General features: G+C 38.2%; 1 protein-coding gene across 1 annotated transcript in view; it reads right to left on the bottom strand.

Annotated features, from left to right (window-relative positions):
* ano8b (anoctamin 8b) overlaps nucleotides 1-12,044 on the bottom strand; it is a 35,479-nt gene that overhangs the window by 15,365 nt on the left and 8,070 nt on the right. The window contains 2 exon segments of the mRNA XM_046857368.1: nucleotides 34-166; nucleotides 270-380. Of these exon segments, the coding sequence (XP_046713324.1) occupies nucleotides 34-166; nucleotides 270-380 (244 nt within the window).

The following is a 12,044-nucleotide window of genomic DNA, read 5'->3' as shown; positions in this document are numbered from 1 at the left end:
CACACACACACACACACACACACACTGTCTTACTTTTCATATGTTGCTGTGACGAAGAACGCGTAGACTTGTGTGTGTTTGTGGTGTCGTATCTGGATGATAAGTTCGGGGATGCCAAGGCGTATATGATTCAGCAGCCACAGTAATGTGTGGTCGTCTGTGGTGTCTGCAGGGAGATGTAAAAAAAATATGACCCAAGATTACTATTTATTATGATACACCTTGTCATGAGAGAGAGAGAGAGAGAGAGAGAGAGAGGAGGGGAGGACCTGCAAAAGTCATAAGGACGTCACAGTTCTCTGTGGGCACTGTCTTCATCCAGGATTTATGAGACATGATGTATCTCCCAGCCTGCAGCAGCCTCTTTCCAAACAGTTTATCTATGAGCCAGAGATAGAGCAGAGAGAGACCGACAGAGAGAGAGAGAGAGAGAGAGAGAGAGAGAGAGAGAGAGAGAGAGAGAATGTCAGTGACCTTGCCATGTTGCCATGGACAGACATACACACACACTGTGAGGCACACGCCCTCTCTTCCACTTCTCTTTGTCCAGTGTAAATGTCACCCACGTTTCCCCTGCAACATGAGAAGGCTAGACATGGCTTGACTTTTCTGTTCACATACCCAAGGCTGCACTATCCTCTAGACGTGTGTAAGACCTGTCTTATGGGAGACACTAACCATCTATCTGCACTTGGTATTTGGGACACCATCATTATATCATATATAGGACATTTTAACACTTATGCCTCAGTGTTATTACTGAAATGTGGTAGGTGGATGAGTAAACTGTCACAGATTAGCACGTACAAGAGAAGTGTGAAAAGCACCTTTCGCATTGAGCAACTCCAGCCTGTAAAAAAAAAAAAAAAAGAGAGAGAAAAATAGTTGAGCAGCATGGGAAAAATCTGAATTGGAAATACGCCCAATGGCCACTTTATTAGGAATAGCTAGAAGCCTGCTCACTCATGCAACAACCCAAAAGAAAGGCAGCAAAAAAGTGTTTGAACTATTGTTGGGAGAATGCAAGTTTCAATATGTCAAATGTGTACGTGAGTATGTAATAGCCACCAATAGTGGACAGTAGGGAAGTAAATGAAATTCGTTACTGTACTTAAGTAGCTTTTTTTTTTGTGTATTTGTACTTTACTCAAGCAGAATTTTACTTTAACTTCAATACATTTCAAAGTTAAATACCTTATCAGTTGTTCCTCTACAGTTAAATTCTGATCACCATCACTGCACACCTCAACATTGTTTATCTGTAATAAATGGACATTTAATGCAACCCAGATGAGTCTGGTTCTCTTAAGGTTTCTTCCGTATGCCATCTCGGGGAGCTTTTCCTTGCCAAAGTCGCCACCGGCTTGCTCATCAGGGACAAACTTACACTTATAAAGAACATCTTATTCATTTTTATCACCACATTATCTGTGTAAAGCTGCTATGATACAATGTTCATTGTTAAAAGTGCTATACAAATAAAAATGAATTGAATTGAATTTTTATTTATGAGTGAATAAAAACTTAAATAGTCAAGCACGCAGCAAGCCACCAATCAGGGAGGAGCGCACTCTGTTTTGCACGAACTTAGCACGAATATACAGTTCAGCATGAGTTCAACAGCAATCAGAACATTTTAAGAGTAATAAATGATGGAAGAAACTCCGGACTCTAACTTGCCTCAACACTAAGCAAGTGTCTTTTGACAAAAATTATAATAGGACATTATAGTCATATTAAATCATAGTACTTAAGTACATTTAAAGGCAAATACTTTTGTACTTTTACTCAGGCGAAAGTTTGAAGGAAGCAATTTTAATTTTACTGGATTAATATTTTACTGAGTGTATCTCTACTTTAACTCAAGTACATGGTTTGTGCACTTCATCCACCACTGATAGCTGATAATTTGTGTCTTTGAGCTTATGTATGCAATACAGGAGCAGCAAAGCAAAGATGTCTTGGAGGAGTCACATGCTTGCTCCATCACTCTCCAGATGGTACATGTTGTGTCAGACAAATACATCAGACAAATACATATTGAGTTAAAAAAAAAAAAGCTAATGTTAATTGTTCACAATAAACAACTGAATGAGGAAAGGCTGTGATCTCAGTCAATTTTGATGCTAGATAAGCTAGCTTGACTATTTCAGAAACTGCGGATCTGAAAACTCCACAAACAACATTCCCAGGAGTTTATCCAAAATGATGCAAGCAAACAAACAAGCAAACATCCCGTGAGCACTGCAAGCAAAAACATAACCTTGCTGATGAGAAAGGTCAGAGCAGAATGACCAGCTGAAAGAAAATCTATAGTAATCTATAGTACCACTCTTTACAACTGTGGTGAGGAGAAAAGCACCAACATGTCAAACCTTGAGAAATATGGACTGCAACAACAGAAGACCACATTGGGCTCCACTTCTGTCTGCCTGGAACAGAAATCCAAGGCTATAGCAGGAAAGATCTTATATTTTATGAGCACAATTTCATATAATATTTCCAGAAAGTGGCATAAAAGAAACCCAGAAAGCAATTTCATATCTTAATAATCTGATGTGCATTTTAAAATGTGGTGTATGTGCAGGTAGTTGGTTTCAATGAGGCAGCTGTAAAAACAGGGTGGTATGGAGACGGATGATCCGCTGTGGCGAACCCTAACGGGAGCAGCCGAAAGAAGAAGATATGTGACTTAAGTTCTGCTTTTGATGCCATTGTATCACTTAATGAAAATGTAGTTGGCTGGATCTATCCAAGTGTCTTAAGTTGGTGTCAACTAAATTAATTTAGCCAGCTAATTGCATTACATGAAAGCATTCTTGACAATGTGTCAGCTCCTTTAAACATGAATACTGTTTAGACTAACTCAATTTAAAATAATGAAGCAACAACTTTGTCAACACAAGAGGTATTTTAGACCAGGTATATTTAATGATCAGGACCTCATGACAAAACATAACTCACATAATATAATGCATGCATACACACACAATTCAAATAGTAGACTGGGAAACCCGAATTCAATTTGCCATTAAAAAAAAAAAAAAAAAAATGCTTAGACCTGTATGATTGCTGTGTATAGCTGTGTGTGTAGCTACCACACAGTAGGACAAACAGCAGAGGATAATGTTTTTTTTTGTTAAAGCTTACCGCACTGTGACTTTAATCTAGCTACCTGCAGGACCGCAGTGCCTTTCTGCTCACTCGCACATGCATACGCAGGCTTCTACAAATGCTCATGCTACAGAGACCACCACATTTTATAAACTGCCATCTGGTGCAAAATGATCTGCTATTAATTCATTCCCAATAAAGTAACCACAAATGCATGATTCATCATTTTCACACAGGTTTCATGGCCAACCTAGAACTGGAGCTAAATATCACTCTAAAGCTATTAGGTAGTACAAATGATATTGACATTTTCTATTAACTAGCAGAAAGATTCTATTTTGCTTGGCAAAAACTTTGACATTTTCCTTTGGAAGCATTTGAAGAACCAGCTCTGGAGAGTTCTATGGATGTTAATGTTTCTAATAACTCCTTTTTTGTGAAAGAGGGAAACCCTCTATTGTAGGGTTAGTGATAGAAGATGGTTTTACCAGACATTTCCTTTTTTTTGGATATTTGTCTATCTGTCTTAGTTGAGGACAAAATAACTGCAGACAGACAAAATAATATTACCTTCCCATAACTCACTGTTAAAGGTATCTTCTGTCAAATTAAACTGTCATCACTTAGTTTATGCTTGATTTGTTTCCTGGGAGATACTAGCATTAGAGGTACATTATATTCTATTTATAAATTCCAGGGTAACATTTGGTGCTGTAGAGGTGATTATTATGCCACTGACTATCTAATACAACTCTGTAATGTTTGCCCACCAGATGATTTTTCAAAAAAAAAAAAAAAAAATGCATATTGGGTTTTTTTTGTTTAGCTTTATTTTCCCTAGAGCTATAACCCTGCTTTGACAGCAATATATATCTGCCATCTCTGCCAGGGGATGCTGACTCATCAACACATCAGTTTATCGGTTCTCTCAGCAAATTTGACTATTTTGTTCTTCCCTATATTGTTCACTTGGTTGGGTAAGCCATGCCAGGAGAGATGAAAAATAGGTGAATAATAATACATTCTTATTTGACTTTTACACTTTCAACCTTATTTATTACTTCAATCACTAATCCCGATACAAAAAACAATGTACAGACAGAGATGTAAATCAGGAAAGTTTCCTACCAATAACCCATGTCTTTATATAAACGGGCCTGTTACCTGGCAAGCTCCTGACTCAAAATTAGTTCTTTATTAAAGGCAAGGGCATTTGGAGGTAAACCAGTTAAGCCTACTGATAAAACATTTAGGCCGTCCTAATATCAGCTGTAGGGCAAATAAATGCTATGTGTTATAAGAACTTATTTACAGTGATGTATACAGCGACATTTCCGATTAGATCCAGACTGTTTTCAATTCCTAGATATCTTTCCATTTATGTACTTAGATACTCCAATTTTAGCATATACTTTAAATGAGAAAACTCAATGCTTATTTTTTTGCAATTCATAAATGATGTGAAAGCACAATACAGTAACATCAACTTTCTAGCTTATGAGAAAGTCATTTAGCAACATGTTCCAGTGTGTATTGCACTCGTTCTACACAATAATGTCTAATTTGTGTCTGGAAAATAGGCCACAGTTTAATTTTCTGATAATGATATAAATACTTTTCTGTTGCGGTGTACAAAAACACAGACATTCAGACCTCGGATGTGACCACAGGCATGTGTGGTACTCGAAAGACGAAAAGTGTGTCATTGGCTAGTTAAGACATGTATTCATTTGCATCATTTGTATCCTAAACTACTGTCCGCCTCCAGCTGGGGAAGAACCAGATACGGATGGAAAAGTCAGGTGTCCCAGTACATTTGTCGATATTATGTACATCTCAGATATAAAAATATCTGAAAATATCAACTGTAAAATGTTTTTCAAATTTTCCTTATTGCCTCCAGTACTTTAAATAGTCTTCCACAGGCTGGAGACAGACATTATATTAACAATGTGCAGAATGTTAAAAATACTACATGGAAAAACGACATGGCAATTTAACGTTGTTCATTCTGTTAGTCTCATAGTATAGTGTCTGCAAATGAAATGTCTCCTCTATGATTAACTTTTTACATACAAAATTCTATTAATTAATAGCATGAGTAAGCATTGGTTAGATTTGTTTTATTCTGTCATTCATGTTTGAGCCATAAGGCAATATATCATCACTGGATGCTGGATGTATTTACGGGAAACTACAACTATGATATTGTGGCATATATCGATATTAAGAGAGAGGCTGTAGCAGTACCAGCTGTATCTGTCATTATAATGACCAATTATATCCTGCAGGATCGCGCACATTGCTTTGTTTTACCCTGTAACTGATTTTTTTAGTAAAGACACAATGCAGCTGATGTAAACCACAGCAACTCAATTTAAAAACCTTCTAAAGCATCCATCATTCTGAGATTGCTGGAATTCGTAGATGTAAATACAAGTTAAAGTGAAGTCCTTGAGTATATGGGCTGCTTTAATATGCTTTAAACAGATGAGTTAAAAAAAACAAATACAAGCTTCAGAGATGTTTTCTTTTGCAAACTGCCGTTGCAAAATGATCGTGCAAGATTTTCTATTTTCCCCTCAGCACTTCAAAAAAGTTACATCAAAGTTTTCAGGGCAAAGATCTTTGTGCTGTGCAGTTTCTCAGTAAAAATGCCAAGCAGCATATTTATCTTATTGCCTTTAAAAATTAAAAGGAGAAGCAGGTGCTGTTTTTATATAACTGATGACAAGAACAAGAACTAATTCATGGAAGTTCCATGAGGTATCTGTATATTTTATAAAGAAAAAATTTGATGTGCTCTTCTTAAATAAATAAGAAGTAAACCATTGTTTAAACCGTTGGGATTGTTATAGGAAACTACCCAATCATTTCTCGTTTGGCTGCATTACATGTTTTTTGTAACACATATATACTGAACAAAATTATAAACACAACACTTGTTTTTGCCCCCATTTTTCATGAGCTGAACTCAAAAATCTAAGACTTTTTATATGTACACAAAAGGCCTATTTCTCTCAAATATTGTTCACAAATCTGTTTAAATGTTGTGTTAGTGAGCACTTCTCCTTTACCGAGAGAATCATCCACCTCACAGGTGTGGCAAATCAAGATGCTGATTAAACAGCATGATTATGATTACAGCACGTTTTATCACACAGCACAATGCCACAGATGTCGAAAGTTTTGAGGAAGCGTGTAATTGGCATGCTGACTGCAGGAATCTCCACCAGAGCTGTTGTCCGTGAATCGAATGTCCATTTCTGTACCATAAGCCGTCTCCAAAGGCGTTTCAGAGAATTTGGCAGTACATACGACCGGCCTCACAAAAGCAGACCGCGTGTGACCACACCAGCCCAGGACCTCCACATCTAGCATCTTCACCTCCAACATTGTCTAAGACCAGCCACCCGGACAGCTGCTGCAACAATCGGTTTGCATAACCAAAGAATTTCTGCTCAAACTGTCAGAAACCGTCTCAGAGAAGCTCATCTGCATGCTCGTCGTCCTCATTGAGATCGTGACCTGACCACAGTTAGTCATCGTAACCGGCTTGAGTGGGCAAATGTTTACATTCGATGGTGTCCGGCACTTTGTAGCAACTCTATGCGAAGGACACCCAATACAGTAAAACTGCCCACTTTAGAGTTGCTTTTTATTGAGGCCAGCCTGAAGCACCTGTGCAATATTCATGCTGTCTAAACAGCATGTTGATTTGCCACACCTGTGAGGTGGATGATTCTCTTGACAAAGGAGAACACAACACTTTGGTTTATTTCACTAATTCAACTCAAATTGTGAAACTTCTGTATTAAATAAATTCAGTGCACACAGACTGAAGTAGTTTAAGTCTTATTTAACAAAAACCCACCATCTCAAAATTTTTTTATACTTTTATAAGACTAATCAAAAAAACATTTTTAGTGAATAGTTGGCCTTCTGGAAAGTATGTTCATTTACCGTATATGTAGTCAATACTACATATACTGTAGGGGTAGGGGCTCCTTTTGCTTTAATTACTGAGGTGATCAGTCTGTGGCACTGCTGAGATCATGTGGAAGCCCAGGTTTTTTTGACAGTGGCCTTCAGCACATTTGTTTTGGTCTCTTGTTTCTCATTTTCCTTTTGACCACATAGATTCTCTATGGGGTTCATGTCTGGTGACTTTGCTGGCCAGTCAAGCACACCAACACCTTGGTCATTTAACCAACTTTTGGTGCTTTTGGCAGTGTGGGCAGGAGCCAAATCCTGCTGGAAAATGAAATCAGCATCTTTAAAATGCTGGTCAGCAGAAGGAAGCATGAAGTGCTCTAAAATCTCTTGGTAAACGGGTGACTTTGGTTTTTAAAAAACATACTGGAACAACACCAGCAGATGACATTGAACCCCAAATCATCACAGACTGTGGAAACTTAACACTGGACTTCAAGAAACTGAATTTCTCCACCCTTCCTTCAGACTCTAGAACCTTGGTTTCCAAATAAAATACAAAACTTGCTTTCATCTGAAAAGAGGACTTTGGACCACTGGGCAACAGTCCAGTTCTTCTTCTCTTTAGCCCAGGTAAGATGCATCAGATGTTGTCTGTGGTTCAGAAGTGGCTTAACAAGAGGAATACAACAAATGTAGCCAAATTCCTTGACACGTCTGATGCCTTGAACCCAGCCATCGATTTAGCTTGACAGGCCTCTCAAGGCTGCGGTTCTCTCTGTTGCATCTTTTTCTTCCACACTTTTTCCCTTCCACTCAACTTTCTGTTAACATGCTTGGATACAGCACTCTGTGAACAGCAGCTTCTTTGGCAATGAATGTTTGTGGCTTACCCTCCTTGTGAAGGGTGTCAGTTATTGTCTTCTGGACAACTGTCAGATCAGCAGTCTTCCCCATGATTGTGTAGCCTAGTGAACCAAACTGAGAGACCGTTTTGAAGGCTCAGGAAACCTTGGCAAATGTTTTGAGTTGATTAGCTGATTGGAATGTTACCATATTCAAATTGTTTGAGAATTAGTGGGTTTTTGTTAAGGCAAAATCATCACAATTAAAAGAACCAAAGACTCAAACTACTTCAGTCTGTGTGCATTGAATTTATTTAATACACGAGTTTCACAATTTGAGTTGAATGACTGAAATAAATTAACTTTATTCTTTATTATATATATATATATATATATATATATATATATATATATATATATATATATATATATATACACAGTGAGGAAAATAAGTATTTGAACACCCTGCTATTTTGCAAGTTCTCCAACTTAGAAATCATGGAGGGGTCTGAAATTGTCATCGTAGGTGCATGTCCACTGTGAGAGACATAATCTAAAAAAAAAATCGAGAAATCACAATGTATGATTTTTTTAACTATTTATTTGTATGATACAGCTGCAAATAAGTATTTGAACACCTGAGAATGTCAATGTTCATATTTGGTACAGTAGCCTTTGTTTGCAATTACAGAGGTCAAACGTTTCCTGTAGTTTTTCACCAGGTTTGCACACACTGCAGGAGGGATTTTGGCCCACTCCTCCACACAGATCTTTTCTAGATCAGTCAGGTTTCTGGCCTGTCGCTGAGAAACACGGAGTTTGAGCTCCCTCCAAAGATTCTCTATTGGGTTTAGGTCTGGAGACTGGCTAGGCCATGCCAGTACCTTGATATGCTTCTTACAGAGCCACTCCTTGGTTATCCTGGCTGTGTGCTTTGGGTCATTGTCATGTTGGAAGACCCAGCCTCGACCCATCTTCAATGCCCTAACTGAGGGAAGGAAGTTGTTCCCCATAACCTCGCAATACACAGCCCCGGTCATCCTCTCCTTAATACAGTGCAGTCGCCCTGTCCCATGTGCAGAAAAACACCCCCAAAGCATGATGCTACCACCCCCATGCTTTACAGTAGGGATGGTGTTCTTGGGATAGTATTCATCATTCTTCTTCCTCCAAACACGTTTAGTGGAATTATGACCCAAAAGTTCTATTTTGGTCTCATCTGACCACATGACTTTCTCCCATGACTCCTCTGGATCATCCAAATGGTCATTGGCAAACTTAAGACGTGCCTGGACATGTGCTGGTTTAAGCAGGGGAACCTTCCGTGCCATGCATGATTTCAAACCATGACGTCTTAGTGTATTACCAACAGTAACCTTGGAAACGGTGGTCCCAGCTCTTTTCAGGTCATTGACCAGCTCCTTCCGTGTAGTTCTGGGCTAATTTCTCACCTTCCTTAGGATCATTGAGACCCCACGAGGTCAGATCTTGCATGGAGCCCCAGTCCAAGGGAGATTGACAGTCATGTTTAGCTTTTTCCATTTTCTAATGATTGCTCCAACAGTGGACCTTTTTTCACCAAGCTGCTTGACAATTTCCCCGTAGCCCTTTCCAGCCTTGTGGAGGTGTACAATTTTTTGTCTCTAGTGTCTTTGGACAGCTCTTTGGTCTTGGCCATGTTAGTAGTTGGATTCTTACTGATTGTATGGGGTGGACAGGTGTCTTTATGCAGCTAATGACCTCAAACAGGTGCATTTAATTTAGGATAATAAATGTAGTGGAGGTGGACATTTTAAAGGCAGACTAACAGTTCTTTGAGGGTCAGAATACTTATTTGCAGCTGTATCATACAAATAAATAGTTTAAAAATCATATATTGTGATTTCTGGATTTTTTTTTTTTTTTGGTTTATGTCTCTCACAGTGGACATGCACCTTCGATGACAATTTCAGACCCCTCCATGATTTCTAAGTGGGAGAACTTGAAAAATAGCAGGGTGTTCAAATACTTATTTTCCTCACTGTATATATATATATATATATATATATATATATATATATATATATATATATATATATATATATTAACATATAACTGCATGCTCCATAACCTGTTACTGTGTTCTTAGTGTGATATTAATCATTTAGAACCCAGAAGTATCAAACCATTCTGATGTAAACATGAACTAGTTAGATAGATGAAGATAAAGACCTATGTAAATGTCCAGAAACAGTTCACTCACACATTTGCAGAGACATATGCTACAACAGTCAAGGACGTGTTTACAACCCAAGACATCATCATTTGCAGCATGTAAATGAAGCATGCCAAAGCATTCTGGGGGGCTTCAGTGTCATGAGTGGGTGGAAGCCGATGTGCCTTGGATACGCCAGCATTGGAAAAATATGAAAGGAAAATCGGAGAAGCTGTTAAAAACGTATTCTTTGAAATCAAACCTAATCATCATAGACACCCTGGAGACACCCCAGATCAAAACCAGCAAAAAAATCCACCTCTCACAATGCATCAGTCAGTTACATTGTACCTCTACAAATGGAATACATTAATCTCATAAAAGAATTTAAAACTTAACAGATGTTAATTTTTGGCAAATTGTGGAAATATTGAATTTTAGTAGCAGACGTAGTATATATATATCGGTGCATTAATGCCACAACTGTCATTTTCTTTTCCAGCAACAGAGACTACCATGGAAGAATTCTCATTAAAAACAGTTAGCCAAGGCTAAAGGCTGCCAGGATCTCCACAAATGGCATTTTGTAAACAAATGTCTTAATTAGGTTTCCACTTTAAAGCTGCCACAGGAAAACCAATTAGCATTTTTCAATTTATAAAAAAATAATTCTCCTATGCAGCTATAAAACATAGAAAATCTTATGAAAGCTACCTCAAACATAGCATTTGATTATTTGTCTACTACTGCTATCCCTGTGCTCTGCCCAACAACTCTGTCAAGTTACTAATAAACACAGCCAAATAATGCTGCATCTGTCACAAGGAAAAATGCTGATATGTCAACAGATGTTTTCACTATCCAGCTAATTTGACAACTAGGTCAACACTTTGGTTTCAGCCTACATGCTACAGTCATTTGTGGGTTTTTTTTAACACATTTGCAGTCAGCAAATGTAACCATTGTGCATTCTTTATTATTGTCCATGTTATAAGGCAAAGCCACCGAATTGTTTTTTCTACTCGAAATGCTAAAAGTGTGTCAATGGCAACCACCCAAATACTCTATATGGAAAAAGTTTGTAGACAACTGACCATAAGATTCATGTGTGTTTTTAAACATCCCAGTCCACATTTTGCCCCTATTTGCTGTTATAATAAACTCCACTCATTTGGGAAATTTTCCTCTAGATTTTGGAGTGTGTTTGTTAAGATTTGTGCTCATTCAGCCACAGGGGCTTTAATAATGTCAGGTGCTGATGTAGGCTGAGGAGCCCTGGGTTGCCGTCTGCTTTCCAGTTCATCCTGAAGGGACCAGAGCTTTATAGCAGTCCACTCAATATCGTCCACTTCAACTCATGTAAACCATATCTTTCAACAGCTTGCTTCCTGCACAGAGAAATCATCATACAGCAACAAGTCTGGCTCTCCTGGTTTTAAATGAAGTAAAAATTGCATTCAACCACATTCAAAGACATTTATACAATTGTGTGTCCAACTATGGCATAAGAGTTAAAAAGATATTTAGTAGAGGTCAACCGATGCGAGTTTTTTTATATGATGCATGGACGATTTTCTCTTTTCCCCCTTCATGTTATAAAATCTAATAGTTAATTAATAAGATGGTCGGCTTTAGTTTTTTTCCACACCATTGCCTCTGTTCAGATGGCATCCACTGTTCTTTGGCCGATTCTGCAGGTCAAATCAGCGGCGGAGCTCGCCGGCGGAAAAGAGAATCTGATTGGCTATTTAGCTTAGTTTAGCTAATGAGCACACGAAACACGCTTATTGTCATTCTTGCTCTTGTCTTTGCAACTAAGCAGACATCATTGAATAAAAGCTTCAGGAATCTGTTAGTAATGATCACGGCAGGTGGAAACGCAGATTGCTTTTTATATTTACTGTTCTAGCTTTTCTGGTTTCCCTGTTTGGATGTAAAATACAAACTCCTCCCACCTG

Source organism: Silurus meridionalis, chromosome 9 (genome assembly GCF_014805685.1).
Source record: "Silurus meridionalis isolate SWU-2019-XX chromosome 9, ASM1480568v1, whole genome shotgun sequence".
Lineage (NCBI taxonomy): Eukaryota > Metazoa > Chordata > Actinopteri > Siluriformes > Siluridae > Silurus > Silurus meridionalis.
Note: the sequence above shows the minus strand (reverse complement) of the source record. Positions and strands in the feature narration are given on the sequence as shown.